The 27,123-nt window shown below is 38.9% G+C and overlaps 1 protein-coding gene across 2 annotated transcripts in view; it reads right to left on the bottom strand.

The window, feature by feature from the left end:
• FGL1 (fibrinogen like 1) overlaps positions 1 to 27,123 on the bottom strand; it is a 54,748-nt gene that overhangs the window by 6,564 nt on the left and 21,061 nt on the right. The window contains exons 1-5 of one of the 2 annotated variants that reach the window (XM_030312201.1): positions 22,212 to 22,309; positions 11,816 to 11,895; positions 9,209 to 9,389; positions 1,789 to 1,948; positions 1,435 to 1,532 (exon numbers count right to left, since the gene is read on the bottom strand). In XM_030312201.1, coding sequence (XP_030168061.1) covers positions 1,435 to 1,532; positions 1,789 to 1,948; positions 9,209 to 9,389; positions 11,816 to 11,887 — 511 coding nt within the window. In that variant the 5' untranslated portion in view covers positions 11,888 to 11,895; positions 22,212 to 22,309. Of the gene's footprint in view, positions 1 to 1,434; positions 1,533 to 1,788; positions 1,949 to 9,208; positions 9,390 to 11,815; positions 11,896 to 22,211; positions 22,310 to 27,123 lie in introns of those variants that run through there. The other variant, XM_030312202.1, reaches the window with a different exon arrangement.

Here is a 27,123-nt window from a genome sequence, read left to right as displayed (position 1 = left end):
TATTATTCTGGTGTCTCAAAGATCCCTATAATTATAATCCTACTTATGAATTGTGAATATAAAAACACCAGTCACTTTCCCCAACTTGAATGAAACAAGCAAACCCTTGCTTTTATGTTTAATGCATTGCCAGTGTGATATAGTATGCTTTGTTAAGCAATACAATTGCCTTTTATGAAACATTCTAAATCAGACCCGAATGGGGCTGACTACAATCTCAGACTTACAATTGAGGCAAGGAAGGCAATGAGTTGGAGTAAATGAACATGGCAAAGAGAAGCTGAGAAAATTCATCAAATGATATGTTAGACAAATACTGAACTCTAGGAGAAGATACACATGCAGTGGTACATAGCAGGAAATGTATAGATGTCTGCAATTTGAAATATATCAATAAAATAAAATAAAATGGCTTGATGGATGGATAGGTATGTAATGAAAACAATTTAAAAAAACCCAGCAAATGGTAGTGTAGAATCCAGGTGGTAGGTTGAATCTTCTTTCCGTTTTGCTGTATCTTTGAAATTTTTCAAATTAAAAGTTGATGGGGATGGAGACAGGATATTTATTAGGGTATTTGACTGTATAAAACAGCCCCAAGTGCCCAATTCTTTGCCTCAACGTTTGCAATGCGACTTTTAACTCCTTCCACTGAGTCTACTTCTTTCCTCCTTAAATTCCCAGCAGACCCGGAAGCTGGTCACACACCCATGAGCAAGCCCCGCCAAGATCAGCAGAACACAGACCTGATGAGCAAAACCGCTCAGCCAACCTGAGGATTTGTGAGGAATAATAAATGAGTGTGGCTTTAAGCCAGTAAATCTTGAAGTAGCTTGTTACACACTTATTATGGCAATAGATAGTTGACCCAGTATGGCTATTTTGAGGAATTTGAGGCATTAAAAAAAGAAGGATTAGGACACTACATTTCCTTTCCATAAATTGAAAATAAATAGATGAGAACTCTCCCACCTCAGCCCAGATCTAGTTTCGTTGCCTCTAGTCCTAGTTTTAAGTGGCCACATTTTATAAAGGGGATTGTTGCTTGAAAGGGATCATTGGCATCTGCAAAACACAGCACTTACTGAATTCATTCCATTGCCTATGGTTTAGTAGAAAACATTTTAACGTGTTTTTTATTTTTATTTTTAATGCTTATTTATTTTTGAGAGAGGAGGGGATGGGGGTAGGGAAGGGCAGAGACAGAGGGAGACAGAGAATCTGAAGCAGGCTCCAGGCTCTGAGCTGTCACAGTACAAAGCCTAAAGTGGGGTTCAAACCCACGAACCATGAAATCATGACCTGAGTCAAAGTCTGAAGCTCAACTGACTGAGCCACCCAGGTGCCCCTTTAGTGTGTGTGTGTGTGTGTGTGTGTGTGTGTGTGTGTGTTTTAACTATACTTCAAGTGAATTTGATATCAGACAAACCTTACCTTGTGTGGTCAATAAGTGAATATTTTTATTACCCAGCCAATATTCACCATTTTCTTGAACAAAATTTCCAAAGCCATTTTCATAGTCATTCCAGCCTCTAAAAAATTTGAAATGAAAGCTGATTTTAGCAGAACCCAAAAGGACCTTTGCAGTAGTAACTAAGGTGCCCACCACCCTCCCCAATTACCCCCCCCCCCAATATTTTTTTTTGATTAGCAAATGCACTTTCAGTATTCTTATTTGGAAAGAGTGAAATTCTAATTATAGACCTCAGGATATAATAAAAACACTTCACTTGTTACAAATCTCACACATGCTACTCCAAATAAATCCTTGCATCATAATTAGCACACCTGTTAAAGTTCTCACTGCCATCAGATCGTCTCTGAATTACAGTCCATCCTCCTCCGTCAGACATGTCACAGTAAACAGAGAATTCTGCTGGGCTCTGGAGAGGTTTGATTTTGTAAAATCCACTGCGCTTATACCCATCATTAAAAATCTCCGAACAGTCTGTTTGCAAAACAAGGTAATGTAACATTTGTTATATGCCTTTTTTTCCCCCCATAGGAGCCTCTGGATAAGATTACTCAATAGCAATGGAGATAGATAAACACATGGTGTAGATAATCAGCTTTTTAAAATTGCATCTTGTATATCTTCCAGTAGATATTAGGAAAGTCTTATTTCCTTTTCTAGTATTTAATTTTATCTGACTCCTTGACATGATCATGAAAATAAAAAAGAAATAAAATAGGGATTTGGTTTCTCATTTCTGATTTTTGTGCTAACACTTAAAAAATTATATATGTTCAATCGATCATAGCATATTTAAGTGGAATTTATAGCCTTATCTGACAGAATAAGAGAACTTATCTCTCCTAAGAAGCTAAAATTAAAGTAGAAATAGAACCTCAAGCAAATAATATAATATGGGTTATCTTGACTTACAGCATTATAAATCATCCTGAACATCTGGAGATGAATTCAAAATAGTAATCTTCTTGTTAGATTCTTATAACCTCCCAGTTTCAGCAGATTTTTTACTAGCCCACTGAAATTTCCAACAGTCCATGCATTCTTAGGTGCTTTTGCTAAAAATCGCAAGCTTCTGCTATTCCTTTTATCCCCACATTCTTTTTGTCAGGATATTTCTTTGACCTTTGAAGCAAACAACTACCAGTCTGTCGCCAAAAAGTAGTATCTGTTTCTTAAACTACTTGAAGGTAGAATAAATTAATATCCATGGGGTCTCATCTAGGCTGATTTGTACACACTTTTAGAGAATTTGGCAGTATGGACCTCACTACAGTTTCAACATCCAGGAAGCTGTGTAAGGGGTGGTTGAAGTAGGTGGCCACCGTCAAGAGATCGTCTCAAGAATACTTAGTTACAGAGTTTTGAGTAAAAACACTGTAACTTAAATTATAGCTGACTTTCACATTTTACCCTTAGCATTTTGTTAATTTCCTTCCTTTAAAAAAACAACCTTTTCTTTTCTTTTCCTGATTGGATAATTCCATTCTGCTAGCATATTTTAAAGTTCTTTCTTCTTTTTCGTTGTTTTGATGCCAAATTGTTGCAACTCCATTTTGTTACAAGTGAGATATACTGCATGCCAAAAAGATGGAATGGGCGGTAGGAATTAGACAAGAAAATAAAGACTCTTTGTCACTTTCTGAAGCCCTCACCAGGTTAAGACCAATCATATACTACTGCTGTGGTGAGATGTTCATCTTTGTGATGATTTAGGCTATATTCGTATATTTACTTCTGAGATTCAGAAGCACATTCTTTGTGCGTGTTGAATTCTTAAAAAAAAAGAGAAAGAGAGAGAAAGAGGTCCTTTTCTGGCAATTAAACAAGAAGAAAAACATCACCTAAAATTAGTTCAATGTTGCTCAAAAGCTTACATTCTGTGGTCAAGTAGATTGTACAACACTTTTCATTAAAGTAAGCAGATTTTAACCCTGTTAAGGATAGAGCTCTTTGCTTACATGTAATCTCCTACCAAAGAGCTGAATAGTAAAGACTCCAAAGATTCAGGCTGTTTTCCAGGCAAATATGGAAATGATTAGCTATAACATTTGCCTCTGGAAAACTTTGTGAATATAGCATGTGGAGCCAACATTTTCTATTTGTTTCTATTTTATGCCAACTGCAAGTTTGTGTTTTTAAAAATGTGTCCTTCTTCCCAGAGGAAAAAGCCAAACATAACTTAAGATCCAGAGCAAAGCTTTCAACTTAAAAAAAAAAATCAAAAACAAAAAATACCCAACAAATTAAAAAACCTCAAAGAAGCATGAGTAGCAAAATTGCTCATATAAAAGAAGTTAGAAATAAGGAGGCTGCCTTGGGGAAATGTGAAAATGGGACTTGCACCTCCACAGCAGGAAGTTCAAACAATGTAGGGTATAAAACAATAACTAGATATTTGAAACTATGATTTTCAAAATGTTTTGACCCACTCAACTCCCCAGATAATACGCAGGCAAGGGCAGGATTAGAAAGCTCCCTGTTCCTGGGACTTAATAAAAAAAAAAAAAAAAAAAAAGAGGGGGATTTTTGGATGCTTACATAATACTAGAGTGAGGCCAGGGTTGCCTGCCCTCTGACAAACACTGTGCTAAACTGGAAGAGGTGAATGCTTTCTCTGATCATGCAGAAAGCAAGCCATGTTGGAAGGCTTCTGAATGTTTAAGCTTCCCAAAGTGACACGACAGCTTGCCAAATGGACTTTTCCCTTTTGTCCCACAATGGTAGCTGAGCTCAAAGCTGAAGTCCGAAGGCACTAAGTACCCCACATTCTAAATTCAAAGAAAGGTCAGCATGAGCTCAGCTGCCCCCAAAGGCATGCTGGGAAATGCTAGAACTAGCCCTGCTGTAGCCATTCTTTATCCCCACCCGCCCTGTGACATTAGAAAGGAAACAAGAAGAAAGGATGCTGGTTCCTTGGAGAGGGCAGGATTCTCGAAGGGTGGGGTGGGTAGGCTCTCTCCTCTGAAAACAAGGGAGAGAGTATATAACAATGTGGATAGATAGCTGACATTCACTGAGCACCTCTTTTGTATGAAATGCTACTGTAATCATGTTACATGTGTTAACTCTGAATCTTTACGACAAAGAACCATTCTTATTATTCCCATTTTACGGATGAGGAAAATGAAGGATATAAAGATTAGGTAATTTGCCCAAAGGCTACAGCTACCAAGAAGGGCAGCTGGACTTTCAAACCAGGCTTCAGAGGCAACACCTTAATCACTACACATGCCTCAAGTGACTGTCTTGTAAAGATTGAAGGCCTTGCAGGAGGGGATCTGGCTAAACCAGTGGTCTTGTTGGCTGAACAGATGTGATGCCACAGGCTGTGGTAATTATCACCAATTAATATGAATTTGGTATCTTTTAATTTAAGTACATAATTTAATAGCAGCCAAAAACTTCAAAATAAGATACATTTAATTATATGTTGTATAAAATCACACGATTTGTGCATTATCTGCACAAATTGCTAGGTTATAAGCAATTAGGTGTTTTCGACCATGAGATGAATTAGAATTCAGAAAACAAATTAGTAATAAAATAGTAACTTGTAAATAAGAAGAAAGAAATTTATATTTCTACAGATGGTGTACACAAATATTTAATTTTTTAAAGTGTATTTATTTTAAGATAGAGAGGTAACACACACAAGCAGGGGAGGGGCAGGGAAAGAGGGGGAGAGAGAAAATACCAAGCAGGCTCCATACTGTCAGTGTGGAGCCTGATGTGGGGCTTGAACTCACGAACTGTGAGGTTATGACCTGAGTCAAAATCAAAAGCCAGACAGTTAACTGACTGAGCCACCCAGGAACCCCAATGAACATTTGATATTTTTAATTTAAGGAGACCAAAAATATAAACTTTGGTAGCAAGTTCTTATATATTTTGTACAATATTATATATTATGTTAAATATATATTTTTTGGAATTTATGGTTATTATATATTTATCAAGGGTTTGCCTGTGGCAGGCTCTTTAGTACTATTTGTCTATATGCTACAAAATAAAGTACAATTAAACTATATATTTCATACCGTATTCATCATATATGAAGAATATTACATAGTTCTACTAACTTCTGGGGGTTTTTTTTGAGGTGGGGGAGGGGGGTAGAAAGAGAGCACGAGAGACAATCTTAAGCAGGCTCCTACCAACGCTGAACCCAATGCAGGGCTCGATCCCACATCTGTGAGATCATGACCTGAGCCAAAATCAAGAGTCAGATATTCAACCTTCTGAGCCACCCAGGTGCCCCCCTGGATTTTTTTTTTTTAGCTGTTATATCCCAAACCAGAAAATGTCTATCATCTATCTTATTTTATGTGCTATAATGTTACAAGACAGACAGACACACACACACACACACACACACACACACACACACACACCCTACAATGGTTTGTATAGACCCTGACCATATGACTCTTCCATCCAATTCCTGTTTATACAGTCAGGCCTCCTCTGATCTTGGTATTTTCATTTTCTAGTAACTGATTTCTGCCTTACTCCTTGGTGACTTCTTGTCTCCCACTTCTTGTCATTTCTTGTGGCCCAGCACTCCTGACACAGGGATTGGAGTTTCAGCTCCTAAGCCTGAGTCTTCCCACGACTGAGTTTTCTCATACACAGTCCTAGTAACAAACATCCAATCACCTGCCTCCTGACGTTATTGAACACTTGAATCTGTGTTCACAACCTGTTCAGAGTTCCTGGGTTTGGGGCTTAGTTTGGAATTTGGAATAATGGTGCTTCTCTTGCATCCATCAGTTCCTTGTCCTTGTGACCAGCCGTGTACCTACTTTTGGAATCACATAAGGTGCCAGTAGCGTTGGTTTCTTCTGAACCCTCTGTCCTTGGCTTACAGATGGCTGCCTTCTTGCTGTAGCCTCGTATCATCTTTCCTCTGTGCATCAGTGCCGCCGTAATCTCTTATAAGGACACCAGTCAGACTGAATTAGGGCCCATTCTAATGGCCTCATTCTAACTTAATCTCTTCTTTTAAGGCCCTATGTCCAAATACAATCATATTATAGACATTGGGGGTTAGAGCTTCAACATATGAAGCTCATATGGGGGGTGCACACAACTCAGTCCATAAGACAAAGTCATCAGTCAAATGGCTTTTTGGCTATTCTGGTTACTCCCTTCTCTGAACCAACCTTATTATCAACAATGATTGGCCTGATTAATCCAGTGAGATCCAACCCTGACATCTGTTTCTTACATTTTCCACAGTCTCAGGATAGGTAGCTGAAACCTGCTGAGTGGATAAATGACCACATTACAATTAGGCCTCAACATTCGTCGAATGAAAAGGGTATTCAATTGCTACAATGCCTTACCTCCTATCTGAAAAGAAGTAAAGCCTTCTGTACTAGGTGGCCCCAGGAAATCTCGGTCCTCCCCAGCCTGTGGGAAGAAATGTGGGGAGAAGCCTGACCTGATTCTGGTCTTGAACAATCTCATCCACACCCATCAGCAGAAGCACAAATCCTTTGCAGTCTTGTAGGGATTCTCATTTAATTGGTCTGGAGTAGAACCTGGACACTATTTGTAGACAGTTTCCCATGGGTCAATTGCCTTCCTGCATATTTTGCAAGCAGAGTATATGTTCTGGACTATTTTTTCAGGGATCTTTGTATAGTAAACAGCCTTATAAGATAGAGACAGTGTCTCCCTCTAGAGCAGATGGCAGGTTAGTTTCTGCCCACTTTCATAGAAATAACTCTCTTGCAAAGGAGAAAAGACTGGGCAGATTTGCTTGTAACGCATTATAAAAGATTGAGATTTGCTAAACTCAGGGTTCCTCACCTGGACACAGCCCACTGCCTGCACATTCTCCACATTGCTTCCTTAGTATTTGCAATCAAGGGATATTGGTACAAACATGAAGTTCTTGTCTCGGACCCAGGAGTCTCTTATCTTCTGCCAACACCCGTGAAACTGAGGCAGGCTAACTCTTTAGGTTGCAAATGGAGTAAAACCTCAGACCCTCCACAGTTCTTCATAGGTGTCAGCATTTTAACAGTCACCAGGTGATTCTATCTGTAGACCTGGCTGAGAATCACCGTCTTCAAGGAATGTCAACTGATTGTACTTCTGGTTCAATTGCTCTCCTGAGCCTTCTTTCACTGATGTCTTCTGAGGTTCTAGTTCCTGTTCTTTGCCCTGAGATTGCTTCAGACAGTCTCTTTGTTTCCCAAGCCTATTTTTATCCGAGCTGTCTTTGGTTCCTTTTTGTTCCATGCCGCCGAGCCACAAGCCATCATCACCCTACATCCATTCCCTCTACCACAGGCCTCTGTCTGATCCTGAAATGGGGGAAAAGCAGTTGGATTCCAAGAATCAAGGGTAAGGGATCAAGTGACTGGACAACAGAGTGTCAGGAGCCCTGGGCAAATGTCTGACCAGAAAGAGACTAGGTTCTTGGTAAAGAAAGAAAAAGGGAACATTTCATTGAAGCATAGTTTCTAAAATTCTCGTAATTCTTATATGCTTCACTGATGAGTATATTTAGAAACACAAAATAAAGATGTCTTTATTCTATCAGCCTGGAATCTCTTCAGCCTCTGTAGTTTTTCAATTACAGTCAGATATATTTTCCAACTTATATTTGCTTATTTAGCTATTCCTATCTTTCTGTACTACCTTGTTTTCATTCATAAATGTGAGGCTCTGTTATTTTCCAGGTACTCTAATGGGCAACAGGGAAGAAAGAATGATGAGACACATTCCTAATGAAGTGCCTGCTCAATTGATCAGGATAGACTCATGAACAAAGAAGTTATAATACATCATCCCAGTAGCTAGAGCAGACATATAAACAAAGTGCTGTAGATGGCATCCTCCTTACTGACAACTATGGTTTGTTTACTTTGAAAGATGCCTGGAGGAAGGCAAATGAATAGTTCTCTATAAAGAATAACGATATGTGCAGTGAATGTGTTGACAGTTTAAGATCATTAAGTTTCTGGGTGCAAACAATGACCTAATCGAAAGGAAAATTATCAAACCATAAAATATGCACATAAAAACAACCCTTGTATTTCCCTAAATAATTGTGATCCCTTTTTCTTTCTCTGCCCTTTTATTCTATTACCTCATTTACTACCCTAAGGCACATAAGGGACTCAGAAGGGAAAACTGTATAAATGTAACGAGAAATGCTACACAAAAACAAAACTGTAAAATTTTTCAGATATGTCATTTGCACACCATATGTAAACAATCTCTTGTCTTTGATCTCTCTTTAAACTACAGAAATTCTAAGATATTTAGCATTGACATTAAATATCCCCTCAGAGATAAGAGAGAGAAAAGGATAAAATTAAATTTATACCGGGGCGCCTGGGTGGCTCAGTCGGTTAAGCGTCGACTTCAGCTCAGGTCACGATCTCACAGTCTGTGAGTTTGAGCCCCGCATCGGGCTCTATGCTGACAGCTCAGAGCCTAAAGCCTGCTTCAGATTCTGTGTCTCCCTCTCTCTCTGCCCCTTCCCTGCTCATGCTCTGTCTCTCTCTGTCTCAAATATAAATAAAAACATTTAAAAAAATTAAAAAAATTATTTAAATTTATACCAAATTCACATTTGGTATAATGCTTCATGCTGCTTGTTATTAGAATAGGAAAAGCTCTTTAGCAAAACCTGAAGTGACCAAATAATGAGCACCACCATTGCACAGGGGTGTGAGTCATAAGTTACTGAAACACTTAAGAAAAATAGGTTCTGACCTGCATATTGCCTTTTGCCTCCAAGGTCAATGACAATATTCTCCTCTCCTTTATCGAGGAACTGGATTTCGTTCTCATGCAAAAGCCGGGTGATCTTGACCTGTTGCTGTTTGACCCGGGTCTCGAGCAGGTGCACCTGGGCTCTGAGTCGTGCTTGCTCCCGGAGACAGTTCTCTAGAGCCTGCAAAGGAATGTGAATCTCATTCTCACTGGGAAATAAATGCCTAACAAGTTGGACAAATTAGTGATTCAACTTTGTCCCCAGCTCCCATTTCAGAATATTATTCTAACCAGAACATGGTATGAAACTGATGCTATTTGATACTATTTGTTATATGAAGAATATGTAATTATGACTATAGTAAAGTGCTTGAGCTAGAATTATATATTAATATGAATTAATCTGAATGACTGCACAAAGAGCTTTAGACTCATCTTATTTTATCCTCATAATGATTCCAGGAGGGAGGAATTGGCTCCATCCTGGTGAGGAAACTTGCCCAGGAAGTTCCAGCAGGTAGGAGGGGTCAGGATTCAAATCCAGTTCGAGATCCCTGCTCTCAGTTTCTACATGACAAGAAAGCAAAAATGCTTTCTTGACAGCATCGTTGTGCATTGCTAGTGTGTCAGTCTCTAAAATAAACAGGGCTTTTGAATGACCTTTTGGTATTAATGTTTTAAAAATTTAATCGAATACTTATAATCTGATGACACGTGGTCACCTTTATAAGAGGATACTTATTTAGACCCTCATATCCCTGAGTGTGTCACCCATTTACCTGTGACTGGAAATTCTACTGAAGACGCTTTAACTTTTGCTTTTTTGTTTTTCTTTCAATTATTTCAGACAGGGATGGGAGGAGCCTGAGTTTTCCAGTTAAGTCATTTATCTTCTCTAAAAGGGCAAAAACCTCAAGAATATTGCCTGTGCATGAATTAATCAGCTCCTTTCTAAACTGGCATCTAACTGAGAACGCTTCAAAGAGAAAGCAAATGTTGTGGGTGGCGGGGGGTGGTGGTGGTGGGGATTAATTGGGAAGGTGAGTTGCATAGGTGGGTCTCCTGGAAGAGGTACCGAGGCCAAGAAGCTGCAATAAAGGCTCTTGGATACTCAAGGCTGGAAGAGTTACTAGAGGTATAGTGGGGAGAAAAGGACAAAAGACAATTTTTTTTCCCATTTTCCACTCTTACCTTGACATCTCCATTTGCAACTTATGTCATGATCTCCTGCGAAGAGCGTAAATGTTTACTTTTGAGAAATTATGAATTTTCATGTGTAATTACCTTACACTACTACCTTTATACACGTTATTGCCTAAGACAGCCATCAGATATGTTTCCCAATTTACAATTGCCTCTCGGTTCCTAACTTTATGTACTGCCTTATGCCCTTCCGTAATTAGGAGGACCCACCATGTTCCAGGCACTCTGCTAGCTGGTCAGAATAGCACAGCTGGACACTCTATTTGGGACAAAGAGGTACATTCCCTTCCTAAGAAGGCCTATACTGGAAACACAGAGATTCAACCTCAAAACTGGAAGTCACACAGCAAGAGTATGGAGAATTGTTGGTACAGGTCTTCTCCCAGTTTCAAGTCTAAGTCACTGAATGTCTCCTAGCTATTGCTCTAGGACCATTTCTTATTTGCTCGTGGTACTCTCTCCTCAACACTCCTTGATTTAGCCACTCTGAAATAATTATTTACTTAGCTCCCTGACTCCCACCAGTCTAAAAACTAAACAGCAAGAACACTGGATGGTATCTGGAATCCTGTGCTGCTTTCCGATAGGTGGAAATTGGCTGTGATATTGTTAAGTACAGTGCAGCGTGCAATTTAAAAGTACAAGGCAAGTATCTTCGATCTTCATGAGCCTACATACATGGTCTTAGTGAGTTTATTTAACATTTAGGAGTTTTCTCTCTCCCAGAATGTCGAGTAAATGAATGTTTCCTCCCTTTTACTTATGAGTGGAGGAGGGCATGAGTTCATTGTAATTACTGTCAGATAATTTGTTTAGTTTATACTAACAGTGTTCAGTATTGGAAGGCTCAACTTTGGGAAAGCCACAGGTCAAATTTAATTACTATGGATAGTTTTAAAGTAAATCTTTTTTTTTTTTAATTTTTTTCAACGTTTATTTATTTTTGGGACAGAGAGAGACAGAGCATGAACGGAGGAGGGGCAGAGAGAGAGGGAGACACAGAATCGGAAACAGGCTCCAGGCTCCGAGCCATGAGCCCGACGCGGGGCTCGAACTCACGGACCGCGAGATTGTGACCTGGCTGAAGTCGGACGCTTAACCGACTGCGCCACCCAGGCGCCCCACTATGGATAGTTTTAAACTTCTAACATTAACTACCCAAGTAACCCCAGTAACTCCAAAAAGATTTTACTTGTTTATGGCAAATACTGGTTTTGACTTTAAGAAAAAATTTGAAAGCACTTGGTAAGTGCCTATTACATGGCAGGTGCTTCCACAAACCTTTTCATTTTTTCCCCCCTTAGTTAATTTTTTTTCAGTGACAAATTACTATAGGTTTTCTGCAAAATAAGAGAAAATCCAGGTCAAAGCAGGCATTCTAGAAACATCAGTAAATGAGCTTACCCAGCTCTTCCTGCCCATTACCAGAGCAGTGGTGACAAGCAGAAAACTGAACATCTTTGCCATTTTCTCCATCGAAACGACTGCAAGAACAAAAGAAATTTCATTAACTTATTTACTGTGAGTTTTTCATGAGACCAGAGTTGTGTTCAGACCAGAGGCGATCCAGGATGCTGGTGCAACGCCGTCTCTAATCTGAGAGTCTTCAAGGAAATTCTCCTGGACTTCCCCATGCCTCCCTCACACAGAATGATGCTCTCTGTGACCTCAAATAGGATCGAACCTGTTCAACTTCAGGAACAGAGAAGGGGTGCCTGGATAGCTCCATTGGTTAAGCGTCCGATTTTGGCTCAGGTCATGATCTCACGGTTCATGGGTTTGAGCCCTGCATGGGGCTCTGTGCTGACAGCTCAGAGCCTGGAGCCTGCTTCAGATTCTGTGTTTCCCTCTCTCTCTGCCCGTCCCCGACTCATGCTCTATCTCTCAAAAATAAATAAATATAAAAAGAAAAAAAGAAAGAAAGAAATAGCGAAGGGACTCTGACTCTCTTTGAGGGTCCTAATGCTAATGAGCCTCTTGTGCAGAAAAGGCATAGGCTCTGTAAACATGAGGGCCTGGGTCCATATTTTGGCTGAGTCACTTCCTCATTGTGGGACCCCAGGCAACCTACTAAAATGCTCCTGATTTGTAAAATGGAAATCATAATTTCTACCAGACAAGACTGGGGCAACTTTGACATAATATTTTTAGATACCCTGGCATAGGATACGTGCCTAATGAACAGTCACTTATTTTGTATACGGAAGACTGCTTGTATGTATTCAAAGAAGAAAGGGAAAAAATACAACTTAAAGAGGTGATATACATTGTTTTAGTTGATGTCTTAATGTACAGGCAAGCTACCAAGATAATAGAAAACTTTCAGCTCTGTTTCAAGTTATAGAGGAAAACTCACTTTACCACTTCTTGAGATTATTTTTATACATTTTTTAATGTTTATTTATATTTGAGAGATAGAGACAGAGTGTGAATGGGGGAGGGGCAGAGAGAGAGAGAGAGAGAGAGAGAGAGAGTCACAGAATCCGAAGCAGGCTCCAGGCTCTGAGCTGTCAGTGCAGAGTCGACGTGGGGCTCAGTCTCACATACTGTGAGATCATCACCAGAGCCAAAAGCAAGAGTCGGACGGACACTTAGCCACCTGAGCCACTCAGGGGCCCCTAGAGCGTGAATTGTTAGACAGTGTGAAATTTGTGCATTACAGAGAGTAATTGTCTGCTAGATTGAATTGTATAATTTTACTTCTGGCTGACATTTGCTCTACTATGAATGTAGAAATGCGCTGTGTATTTTATAAGCATCTTCTTCAATTCTCAAATAACTCCATACGGCAAGTACCATTATTTCCGTCATACAAATGAATGGCTCAGAAAGGTTAAGTCACTTCCCTAAGATCACACAGCCACTTTATGGAATATGCAGCAACTGAGCTGAGGGCTTTCCACCTTGACAGCCCAAGCCCTTAACCTGAACCCCACACAGCCTTCCTCATTATCCACGTATGCCTGCAATACACAGGGAAGCAGGCTGCATGGACTAACGGGAGTCCCTCCCCCTTTGCCTTCTCCAGTTAACATCAGTCTCTCTCCTGAACATGGCTGTGATTTATTTGTTCCTGGGTCACGTACTTCTCCAAAGGAACGTTAGGTTAATCTGGAGGAGAGGGGGCAGCTGGCCTGAAGCAGAGGCAATCCAAGGGAATGGTAGTGTTTGCAAATGTTTATTCATTATCAGCTGTCTCTCTGCTCCGTTCTGTGCCGCATACTGTGAAAGAATAAACACAGCAGCCTCAGTGAGGCAACGTTTCATGCAAGAAATGAAAATACCTATTAAAAGGGAAATTAAGGACAATATAAATTAAGCATACGTGAAACTGTATGTAATTCAATATAAAAAAAAACTCTGAACTTTCCCAGACCACCCCTCAAGACAAAATTAATTACTTCCCTCTCTGTGACCCCCCCCATACTGTATTTACAGACCAAAATAGCATTTATCCACTCAGTAAACACTTTGCATGCCTGCTGTGTTCCAGGCACTGTGCCAAGTGATAGGATTATCATTTGGTCAGTTTTTCACATGTCTGGTTAGAAAAACTGCTTAGAATGAGATTTTTGAAGGCAAAAGCCCCACCTTGCTAATGGTTGTATACCTAGCATCTAACTTATTACTGAGATCCCTGTAAATTTGTAGTTGTCTCTGACAAAAATTTTCCCCAGGAAGGAAAAATCTTTCTCGGAGATGAAAATGTGCTTTCCTTGCTGTAAAACTAGTTTGTTTGCAGTGACAATACTTCCTCCTTCCTCCTCTATATTTATCCTGGTCAAGGGGAAAACAATGGGCTGAGTGTATTTTTGAAAGTAAATGTGAGGAAGGAATTAGAGATTTTTGAGGCGCCTGCGTGGCTCAGTCATTTGAGCGTCCAACTCTTGGTTTCAGCTTAGTTGTGATCCCAGGGTCATGGAATGGAGCCCCCATGTTGGGCTCCATGCTCGGCATGGAACCTGCTTAGATCCTCTCTTTCTCTCTGTCTGCCATTCTCCCCCACTTGTGCTCTTTCTCTCTAAAATAAAAGAAAATAAATTAAAAAAAAAAAGGAGTTAGAGAGTTTTGGTTGGATTGAACACATGAATTTATATTTCCTTTCCCGCAAAACCCCGCTAGGAAAGGAGTAAAGAAAAATGGCAAAGACATGAATTGACAAGGTCGAAGAGAAAGGGGGCAGAGAAAACACCTGGCGTGCAATGTCATCACGTTTTAGGTTGTACAAAGCGTAAGGGGGAGCTGGCAGCGCTGCTAAAACTGAGGAACAAGCAGCAGCAGTGGGGACCGTCACAAATGGCAAGTTAAGCAGCCCTGCCGCGCCCCACCCCGGTGCAGGGCTGAAGGCACCAGCCAGCTTGGAAGGCAGGGTGGAGGTGATGGCCTGGCATTCACATCCTCCCCTAAACCCTGAACAGTGCATGAACACTGCTTCTCCCACCCCGCCAGACAACAGGACTTACTTTTTGTTGTTGTTGTTTTACTCTAAATCCAAGTGAGTTAACATATAGTGCAATAATGATTTCAGGAATAGAATTTAGTGATTCATCACCTACATATAATACCCAGTGCTTAACACAAGTGCCCTCCTTAATGCCTCGCGCCCATTTAGCCCTTTCCCCCACTCAACACCCCACCAGCAACCCTTGGTTTGTTCTCTGTATTTTAAGAGTCTCTTATGGTTTGTCGCCCTGTTTTTATATTTTTGCTTCCCTTCCTCTATGTTCATCTGTTGTGTTTCCTATATTCCACATATGAGTGAAATCATATAATATTTACCTTTCTCTGACTGACTTATTTCACCTAGCGTGATAACAATCTAATTCCATCCAAGCTGCAAATAGCAAGATTTCATTCTTTTTTTTTTTTTTTTTCAACGTTTATTTATTTTTGGGACAGAGAGAGACAGAGCATGAACGGGCGAGGGGCAGAGAGAGAGGGAGACACAGAATCGGAAACAGGCTCCAGGCTCTGAGCCATCAGCCCAGAGCCCAACGCGGGGCTCGAACTCACGGACCGCGAGATCGTGACCTGGCTGAAGTCGGACGCTTAACCGACTGCGCCACCCAGGCGCCCCAATTTCATTCTTTCTCATCGTGGAGTAATACCCCATATATATATATATATATATATATATATATATATATACACCATATCTCCTTTATCCATTCATCCATCGATGGATATTTGGGCTCTTTCCATACTTTGGTATTGCTGTTCGTGCTGCTATAAATATTGGGGGTGCACGTGCCCCTTTGAAACAGCACACTTGTATCCTTTGGATAAATACTAGCAGTGCAATTGCTGGGTCGTAGGCTAGTTCTATTTTTAATTTTTTGAGGAACCTCCATACTGTTTTCCAGAACGGCTGCACCAATTTGCATTCCCACCAGCAATGCAAAAGGTTCCTCTTTATCTGCATCCTCACCAACATCTGTTGTTGCCTGAGTTGTTAATGTTAGCCATTCTGACCAGTGTGAGGTGGTACCTCGTGGTGGTTTTGATTTGTATTTCCTTGATGATGAGTGATGTTGAGCATCTTTTCATCTGTCAGCCATCTGGATGTCTTCTTTGGAAAAGTGTCTATTCATGTCTTCTGCCCATTTCTTCACTGGATTATTTGGTTTTGGGGTGTTGAGTTTGAGAACTTCTTCATAGATTTTGGATACCAACCCCTTTTCTGATATGTCATTTGAAAATATCTTCTCCCATTCCGTTGGTTGCATTTTAGTTTTGCTGATTGTTTCCTTTGCAGTGCAGAAGCTTTTTATTTTGATGCGGTCCCAGTAGTTCATGTTTGCTTTTGTTTCCCTTGCCTTAGAAGTCATGTCTAGTAAAAAGTTGCTGTGGCCGAGGTCAAAGAGGTTGTTGCTTGCTTTCTCCTCTATGATTTTGATGGCTTCCTGCCTTATGTTTAGGTCTTTCATCCATTTTGAGTTTATTTTTGTGTATGGTGTAAGGAAATGGTCCAGGTTCATTATTCTGCATGGCACTGTCCAGTTTTCCCAACACGATCTGCTGAAGAGACTGTCTTTATTCCATTGGATATTCTTTCCTGCTTTGTCAAAGATAAGTTGGCCATATGTTTGTGGATCAATTTCTGGGTTGTGGGTTCTGTTCCTTTGATCTCTGTGGCTGGTCTTGTGCCAGTACCATCCTGAGCAAGACTCACTGTTCACTGAAGTTGAACCAGAGAGGCTCCAGGTAACATGACCACAGGCACAGTGGAGGAGGTCAGGGGAGAGGAGTTTGTTCCACAGGTTGAGGCACCTCTCCATACACCACCCGGATCCATCTGTCCTGGCAGCCAGGCAGCCCTCTCTCTACTCCTCCCACTACTTTCCAGGCCAGAGACCATGAGATTTCTCTCCAGAGGAATGAACAGGCTCACAGAAAAGATCATCAGAGGCTAATGTAGGGCGATTCTCCAACAAAAGAGCCTTGTCCTCGGCTCATCATTCTCCAAAGAAGCCCACGGGTTGTCAAGCCTCATTCATGTACCCAGGAAAGGTACAGACACAATATTTTGCTTATTTCTTTCAAAGTAGTTCTCTCTGAAGGGAGGCATATATTAAGTTTCTTTCTATATCTGTATTTACTTAACAGCCTAAAGAGAAGCACTTGAATACCAAATGTTCCATATGATAACACTGGGCAGAAATCCATACAATGGCAATTAATTTACCCTGAAGATGTATAACTTGCCTGTTTTAACTTAACCCTATCATCTAACATTGTAAACAAAGTAAACATTGTAAATGAAGAAAGAAGTGCAGTGCTGAGTAAATTACAAGGCTAAATGGCCAAAGAAGTCAGACAAAACCCAAGAACATCTGTGATATCACTACAGAAAAGCTCTAATAAGCATTTGTAGATGCATTTTTTTCAGTAGGTCATACTTTTATACATTAATAGAATATAATTTATAGCCATATTGTTGAGAAAAATTGATATATTACTCTGTTTGCCTAGTAACCATTTAATATTCAAGCATGTATTGGGTGCCTGCTTTATGCCAGGGGCTATGTACACTAAGCTCTTATATTTAGCTTATATTAAATATATTGAATTACATCCAAAATTTTAGCTTATATTAAAATATACAGAAAATTAAGTTTAATAATGACACTTAAAATTGTTCCCACTGTAAAGAAACACCCTCCGTCTGTTTCAGAAGTGAGAAAAGACTTGCCAAGAAAGAGAAGTATGAGCAAATTGAGACGATGAATAGGTTTGCTATCAATTAATATTTTCTAATTGATTAAAATCATCTTGGAATTACACTTTAAAAATTTTCCAGGTAACTTTTACAATTGCCATGAAAACCACGATCATTTTTTTTTTAAGAAGTCAACACCAACTACACTAAAAAGCCTTAGTTACAATATAGTAGTGTCCTCAACTATGCATGCAGATACTGAGATATTTACAACGTAAGGAAAATTTTGGGTAGAAATGAATACCCTAACCAAGGGCAGGTGATGTTATAAACAAACACATTTTCATTCCCATCAAGGGGTAGTTTCATGTTTCTTTTGTCTAGGAGTTCCTGGGAGAATCTGTCATTACCATTGGTCCATCTGTCAAGAGTCTGTTTGTTAAAAAAAAAAAAAAAAAAAAAAAGTCTGTAGAAGAACAAATTCTTACTGCAATTACAATAATTAAAATTTTTTTCTTACTGTTTATTTATTTTTGAGAATGAGAGAGAGAGAGACAGAGTGGAAGCTGAGGAGGGGCAGGGAGAGAGGGAGACACAGAATCCGAAGCAGGCTCTAGGCTCTGAGCTGTCAGCACGGAGCCCAACGCAGGGCTCAAACTCACGGACCGGACCATGAAATCATGACCTGAGCCGAAGTTGGACACTTAGTGGACTGAGTCATCCAGCTGCCCCATAATAATTTGCTTTAGATGTATCGTATATGTTTAGGTATGAAGATATTTCCAACTTTTGTTTTTAATTTAATTTTTTATTTTTTTAAATTTATATCCAAATTAGTTAGCATATAGTGCAACCATGATTTCAGGAGTAGATTCCTTAGTGCCCCCTACCCATTTAGCCCATAACCCCTCCCACAACCCCTCCAGTAACCCTCAGTTTGTTCTCCATATTTAGGAGTCTCTTCTGTTTTGTCCCCCTCCCTGTTTTATATTATTTTTGCTTCCCTTCCTTTATGTTCATGTGTTTTGTCTCTTAAAGTCCTCATGAGTGAAGTCATATGATGTTTGTCTTTCTCTGACTAATTTCACTTAGCATAATACCCTCCAGCTCCATCCATGTAGTTGCAAATGGCAAGATTTCATTCTTTTTGATTGCTGTTCCTCCATCAGAATGAAAGAAAAAAAATGGGAGAAAACAAAGAGAAAGAATCTAATTACTTTCAATGACTCCTCTCCACAAATCATATTGGAAAACAGTATAGGTTGTCAATGTGTCTACTGTTGTCTGTAGTAAATTTCAATAATTATTTATAGTATTTCACTGGAAACAAGACTGATCTTTCCTAAGAAAAGCTGAGATGGTGAGTGGTGTTCTCTAAAGATCATCAAGAAGGAAAAGCTCTCTATAAAAGACTTGAGCTTGTCTTTGTTTATAAAATATATGTAGTATTTCCCTACTTTAATCAGAAACACTTCAAGGCCATTGTTTTCTGCTACATTGCCCAACTTCTACCTATCTGTTTGCAAAATAGAAGAGGCAATTATATTTAGACTTCAATACTATTGTTTATTCTCTCAGTTAACATATTGTTTAGCACTATGTAAAACTGTGATAAAACTGTGATTGTAAAATTCTAGTATTAAGAAAAAAATTAAAAGTTCACACTGTAAAAAACAGATATAATTGAAAGTAGGCATATGGACAGTTATTTGTACAACAATGTTTATAACAGCATTATTCACAACAGCCAAAAGATGGTGTGAACAATCCAAATGTCCATCCACAGATGAATGGGTAATCAGAATGAGATAACATACACAATATTAACCTTGAGCACCTTATGACAAGTGAAATAAGCCGGACACAAAAGGACAAATGTTGTATGGTTCCCTCATGGGAAGTACCTAGAATGGTCAGATTCATAGAGATGTGTTATGTGTATTAATTTGAAATATATGAAATTGCCATTGTTGTAGGTCAAAAATATTCAAACGTATACCATTTTTGTTACAGTTCAACCTAATGTATTAAGAAAGGAACAGCTAGACACTAAGGAAATTGAAATTATATATTCAGATATAATGAAATATTATACATATGTTTATAGCCTGTCCCCTACCCCTCCCAACTGCTATCTACAATGTAAGTGCCATGAAATGGAGAACTTGATCTTGTTTGTTTCTGCTATATCCCAGTGCTGGGTAGATAGGTACTGAATTAGTTTTGTAGGGCTGCTGGGGCAAATTATCATATAGCTGGTGGCTTAAAGCAACAGAAGTTTATTCTGTCACATTTCTGGAGGGTACAGGTGTGAAATTAAAGTGTCAATATGGCCATGCTTCCTCTGAAAGTCTTGAGGAAAGAGTGCTTCCTTGCCTCTTCTAGCTTCTGGTGGTTGCCAGAAATCCTTGGCATTCCTTGACTTGTAGTAGCAACACTCACCTCTGCTTCCACTTTCACATGGCTGTCTTCCCTCTGTGTGTCCCTGTATCTAAATTTCCCTCTCCACATAGGGACACCAGCCCATTGGATTAGGGCTCATCCTAATCCAATATGACCTTGTTCCAACTTTTTTCATCTACAAAGACCCTATTACATTCACAGGTAATGGGAGTTAGGACTGAACGTATCCCTTGGTGGGACACAATTCAACTCGGTTCAGGTATTCAACAAAATATTTGTTGAATCAATAGAAGGAAAGTTATGCACTGAAGTTAGAATTTTAGAACTTCCCAGCGTCTGTTATTGTAATCTTACAGTTTCTTATTAGACACCAAATTCTTTTTGTTTGTTGAATTTGTTAGCTGTCCCTATCAGATTCCCTCTGCTGTCTCCTGTCTTTCAGTGGTGATTAGGAACGTTTCATAATGTTCTTTGGCTTTTGCAAAGTTTGTTTGATTTGCAAATATGACATTGGGGTGTGTGCTAGCTTATATTGTTTTAAAAAGAGATATTTGAATTTATAAAATCCCAAGAAAAAATAAATAACTGAAAACTTAAAGCTTGATGTATTTAAAATTTGACTATCTTAATAGGCTAAAGCTACTATCGTACCTATCTCATAACAAGTTATTAGTTTGACTCATATTTTTCAATTGGTAATAAATATCAGGCAGAATTACAACAGCTATGCTGCTATTTTCTTTAAAACCTCATTTGTACCTTTACGGTTATTTATCACTTAATTTTTAAACTTGTCATAAAGTTCAAGTTTTAAAAAGTAAACAAGTACCCTTCCACATGATGGAAATTTCTGTAATCATTTGCAGAGTCATAAATATGTAAAGGTTTTTTTTTTGTTTTTTTTGTTTTTTTTTTTGAGAGAGAGAGAGAGAGAGAGAGAAAGAGAGGGCACACACACGTGCAAGCAGGGGAAAGGCCAAGGGAGAGAGAGAGAAAATCCCAAGCAGGCTCCACACCCAGTGCAAAGCCCAATGCAGGGCTCGATCCCACGAACTGGGATCATAACCTGAACCAAAATCAAGAGTCAAACGCTGAACTGACTGGTGCCCCAAACATATTTTTTAAAGTCGTTATATTAATTTGATCATATTTAGAATAATTCAATATGCCAAGTCATCTAAAATGCCTCAGTGCCATCGCTGTAATAGTAAACATATTCCACAATGTTGAAGAAATGCTTAGGTATTAGGTATTTCAAATGCTTTGGAGGTCTGGTCTCTGTAATTCATAGAGTAAACCATTATTATTTTACAAATCTGGCTTAAGATAAAGTTGTATCAGATTATTTAATTCCTCACTGTACATTTGTATTTTTTATGTGTTTGCTTTGGGCTATTTCAAAACTTTAAAGTTTTATAAAACTAAAATAGTTATCAAATGGCTCTTCTTTGACATACTGTGTTATTTGATATAAATTATTCTAAATCTCTAAAGCCCAATTTCTTCCCCACTAAAATTTTTTTTAAGTTAGTTGACAGTGGATTAAATTTAAAGGCAAAAATGTTAAGTTTGGAAATGAAAAGTTATACAGCTGGTACATAACTTTTATAAACAAAATTATGAAACAAAAGTGCATATTAATGTATTTTTTTAAATGAAAGGATACAAGATAAAAGAAATAAAAAGAAGAAAGAGCTATTGAAGGAAGCATGGTTAGTAAGTTAGCATTCACAAATGGACTGCACCCTTAATGGAAGACAGTTACTTAAAAATTCAGCCATAAACACAGACTTAGAGACTCCTTTAGGCTATTTTTTTTCCTTTTTCTGAAAATGGAACATAACAATATCTTTGTTATTTATCTTAAGAATTACTCTCAGTAAAAACCTTAGAAAGCTAACTAAGTTAGATTCCCAAAAGGTAGAAATAAAAGCATTTCTGAAGATTTTACTTCTGAAATGGAAATTGTAACATAACCTATTTTCTTTTCCATCTTGCATATTAAAAACTGCAAATTCTATTATTTACATCAAAGTCCCATCCAATTCATTCAAAATGTGCTGGGAATGGAAAGGAGATATAATCCTAAATTTATTTTCCAAGTTGCAAAGGTAGGCTTCTCTCTAGTTAACCTGGCCTAAGAGCCCACGGTTGTTTCTTGAGTTATGCTTAATATCATACCTATGAAGTCAATTAGCATTATGACAATTATGTCAAAAATACAGAGATGTTAAATACCTTGCCTGAAGTCAAAAATGAGTCAGAGACACAGCTCAGGCTAGATCCAGCCACTCTGCCTCCCAGGATCCTCTAACTGCATTCAGATTTTGTAATTGCTTCTCTGTTATTTGATTAGAAATAGGGACAATGTTGATTCTGGCTTTACTCTGGAAACAAATATATGAGGAAATCAGTTTAACTGGAAGGAAAGCTAAAAAAGTAGATTCAATGACAAATTGCAGTATTCTGATCTTTTCCTTTTTTTCTCCTATTAGTAAGAATTTTTATGAAAGAGCTAATAATAGATCATTAGGAAAATACATCTCTGGTTTTGTTTTTTTTTTCCAGCTCTTATTTTTGTGCTCATCCACAGAATTTTTGTACTTGAACTTTGATAATGCTCAGCTGTAGATGAAGGAAAACCAAAGTTCAGTTGAAGCTTTGCTTTATAGTACTAATGATAAAAAAGTTTTACCTATAAAGATATGGATTAAAATGTCATTTCAGCTACAATATGGAGAGAAGCCCAATTTCTCTTAGTTATAAAAAATGTGGCAAGCTAATAATTGCCAAGATGAAATAGTCAGTTTAGTTAATCTTTAAGAAAAGCAAAATTCTCGGGGTGTCTGGGTGGCTCAGTCAGTTAAGTGTCTGACTTTAGCTCAGGTCATGATCTCAAAGTTCGTAGGTTTGAGCCCCACATTGGGCTCTGTGCTGACAGCTCAGAGCCTGAAGCCTGCTTTGGATTCTGTCTCCCTCTCTCTGCCCCGCCTCCACTAGTACTGTGTGTGTGTGTCTCTCTCTCTCTCAAAAATAAATAAACATTAAAAAAAATTTCCTTAATTAGAAAAAAAAAATTCCCTGAGGTGCAAAATTGTGAAATTTATCTGGAAACATCAGTTAAAATCTGAACAAGTTGTTCCTGTTGTTTTAAACTCTAGAGGAGTTTTGAACGTGTAACAGGCAACTTGTGAGCTCCCCTGGTTGAGTAATGGTTTCAGACTGGAAATCCAGGTTCATCATTTCTTTCTTCATTCTGATGTAACTCAAGCTGTTGTTTGCTATTTGTTCTGTGATCCCTATTTATTAACTCAGATTCCAGTAAAATGCGGAAGTTGTGTTTTCTTTCTGTTCTTGGTTGTTTTCTACCGTCAAGTTTTACCAACGTTTAACCTGTCCTTTGAACATTTTCCTGTCAGTCAATCAGAAATTTTAAGCTTATCTAGAAAAAGCTAATCCTGATGACTCACTGGAAAGAAAACCAGTTAGTTTGAAGTTGAGGGGGAAGCAGGATACATGATCCCCAAATATGCCACTTTGGCATGGGGCTTATTTCGAGCTGAAGACAGTCAAGCCCAACAGACTCTAGAAGAGCTGTTTGCCTTCCCTTTTACTGCTTAAAAGAATTTAAATAGAGAATCTGTACCAGGAAGGAGTTACTACCAAAGATAATCTTTTATCAGAAAGACATTGGCAAACATTTGTTTACCAAACATTTGCTCTACTCAACTTCCTGTGACTTTTTCTTCTTCCCTTGTAAAGCCCCAAACCTCTACCAGAGTCTCCTTAGCTCATCCTGGCATATGAGCTTCAACTGTCTGACTGCCTTTTGAGTCTCTGTCTTTGGGACTTTCATAAGCACAAAATTTGTTCCTGTCCTATTGATCTGTCTTATGTTAATTTAATTATTAGACTAGTCAAAGAACATGGAGGGGAAGAAGGGAAAAGTTTTCCCTCCTGATGAAGTGATGTATGCCCACAGAAGTGGAGGTTATACATTCATAATTGTAGAGAATTCAAGTTGCTGACATTAAATGTTAAAAGCAAAAGTATGGGGATTATTTGACTGATTTGATACTTACCTCAATGGTAAAAGAAATATTTTGAAATGCAAACCTATTTTTTCCTTCTTGTATTCCTTTTGCCTTCTCCCCAGCCAGGCATTTAATTAACCTTGTGCTCCCTTCTTCAGAAGCGGGAATAACCATGACAATGAGTTTCACTTATGTGCCAGACATAGTAAATATATCATAACTCATTCAGCCACAACAGTCCTATGAGCAGACATTGTTACTATCTCCATTTGACAAATGAAGAAACCGAGGCACAAAGGCTTAAGTAATTTGCCCAAGGTAACGTAAGTAGCACAAGGTAGAGCCAGGATTCAAAGTCAGTTGCGCTGAGAATCTGTGCTCTTCACCATTAAAGACGGATACTGCTGTCTTCTGAAGACTTGGCCAGATTCATTGCCTTGGGAAAAACCTGGAAAAAGCGAATTAGACACTAAGGACAGAATCTGGGGATAATGTTGTGTGAAAGCATGCCAGACACTGAGTTTGCTAGGGGCAACATTATTCCTTTCATACACAGATGCATTGCTAGAACATGCAGGAAGAAATGTCAATAGGAAAGGTCAAATCGGTGACCTTGCACAACTGTACCAAAGCTATAAAATGAGAATGAGACCTGAGATCGTTGGCTGATAGAAGTGTGAGAAAATGATTTAAGAGGAGTGGGTTACATTCAACATTGGAGGAGACAGACCAGAAACAGAAGTATTGGGATGCACACTTTAAGGCACAATCCTTAATGCAGCTTCACTGAAAGATAGTGAGGTTATTAAGGCTTACATCGTAAATGAGCTTATCTAGAAGTTGGATTTTATGCATTTACCCTAAGTGTGATTAGCTTCTCGGCAACTAACTTATGCTCAGCAGTTTCTCAAGAGGTATATAAAACAGAAAAGCTAACACATTAATTTAGAAAAAGAGACTTGCTTAGTAAGATCATCTATTCAGTTATTTGCACGGAAAATTCCTCATGGGTGGGCAGAATCACTCTGGAGAGCAAGTCAAAAGCATTTTGGATACATAAAGAACATGAATAAAGGGCATTGGATAGGCTTTTTTGTTTTTCAAAGTAAAGTAACTAGATAGACTTTTCTTCTGTGGCCTGAGAATATTTCCACTGGACAACAGGTATAGTTGTACCAAGATCAGGTCGCTCTGGCTCCTGGACAGAATTGGATGAGCACCGACAAGTTCTCTCCTTCTCCTTTCGGAAGATCTTATTCAGAGAACTCTCAATTCATACATCAGTTATAGCATGATTGTCATCCAACCCCTCTGGACCCTGGACTGTGTCTGCTGGATTGGACACGTGCCCATTATCTGATATCTGACCCAGTCCCAGTGGGAAGGTTTAATTCCAGCTCTCCCCATCTCCAGGCAGCTCAAGCCTCTAGCAGCAAACATGTCTGTTCTCAGCCCCATTATGAACTAGACTCAGACAACTGATCTTACATTCCTTAGCATATGCAACCAGCCTATATTTCTGATGGTTATATTTTCCAACCTTAACTCCCAATTCAGGGACATGCACCCTTTATGAGACTTTTAAAATCCTGAGTACAATGATCACATTTTAAACTCAAAATGTGCCTTTTACTGAAATATTTAGAAATGGAGCATATTGTATCAAGCAAAGAGGTCACCAAGAACTATCTTCATTCAGGCAACTAACAGAGCCTTCTCAGGGGGAAGTAATGAAACTCCTTCCTAAAATGTTGGTTTGGATATTATCTCAGGCAGAGTTCTCAAAGAATGCAAAACTTGTTCTCACATAGCATAGGTCTGAGAAATTTCTATAGAAAAGCATATTATGTTTTAATTATTTTTAAATGTTTTCTTTATTTTTGAGATAGAGTGCGAGCAGGGGAGGGGCAGAGAGAGAGGGTGACACAGAATCCGAAGTAGGCTCCAGGCTCTGAGCTGATGGCTCAGATAGCTGAGAGGGGCTCAAAACCAGGAACCGTGAGATCATGACCTGAGCCAAAGGTGGAAGCTTAACCGACCAAACCACCCAGGTGCCCCCAAAAGCATTTTAAAATTAGTAAAACTAAACCAATATTATAGAGAATCACCCTATTTCTATAGTCTACGTAACTAGTTAAAACTTAAATTACTAGATGCTAAGTAAATAGCTCCTGAATTAATTAATCCATGCCATGACATATGAATGATATAGTCAGTGAGTGAAAACAATTTACTGAAAATTGCAAGAACTGCATTGATATTCAGGCTCTGTCGTGGCTCTCTGAACCTCAACTTTCTCATCTGTAAAATAAAGCTATTAGATCAGCTAGTCCCCTTTGAAATTCCACTTTGAAATCCACTCCCACTTTGAAATTCTTCTCTTTCGATCATTTGTTATTAACTACAAGGATCCTCCCTAGAGCATAATGAGGATTAAAGTTTTATATCAAAGTTAAGAGAGTTCACAGATAACTAGGCAACATGGATAAATGTATGTAATGAATGAGTCAACTAGGTTGTGTAAATGTATGCAATGGATGAGTCAACTTGGATATAGAGTCCTATGAAATGAGGAACCCCTTCACAGCTCCTCTGCTGCTCTAGGCAGGCAAGGACAAAGCTGTTGTAATTATCTCATTGGAAAACCCATATTATTATTTTATTTAGCAAAACTATTTTAGATGTTTTAAATTGACACATAACATTATATAAAGGAAAACCCATATTATTATGTAAAAAAAAAAAAATTGTTGCTCTGTTCCTGGCCAACGGCTAATGTTCTGGGACCATGGTGGTGTCTTGAAATGCTGCTGTTGCCACCAGGGAGATTTCAAAATGGATGCAGTGGTTGTGGGGAAAAACTACTTTCTCTTTCCCTAATCTAACCTAGACTCGGACATAAGCCCCTTTCTGAAACCCCAACACAAGCTTTTCATAGGCTGTGATGTTTGCAAAACTGTTCTGAAACTTGGGGATAATGGAAGGAAATTACAAGGCAGAGAAGGAAAATGTAAACAGGTATATTAACTGTGAGTATTCTCTTCTCCACAGAGATACCCCATGAGCCTTCTCTCATTTAATCCATGGACCCAAACTGCTGCCATGTTGACGGGGCT

The sequence above is a fragment of the Lynx canadensis genome, chromosome B1 (assembly GCF_007474595.2).
Source record: "Lynx canadensis isolate LIC74 chromosome B1, mLynCan4.pri.v2, whole genome shotgun sequence".
Lineage (NCBI taxonomy): Eukaryota > Metazoa > Chordata > Mammalia > Carnivora > Felidae > Lynx > Lynx canadensis.
Note: the sequence above shows the minus strand (reverse complement) of the source record. Positions and strands in the feature narration are given on the sequence as shown.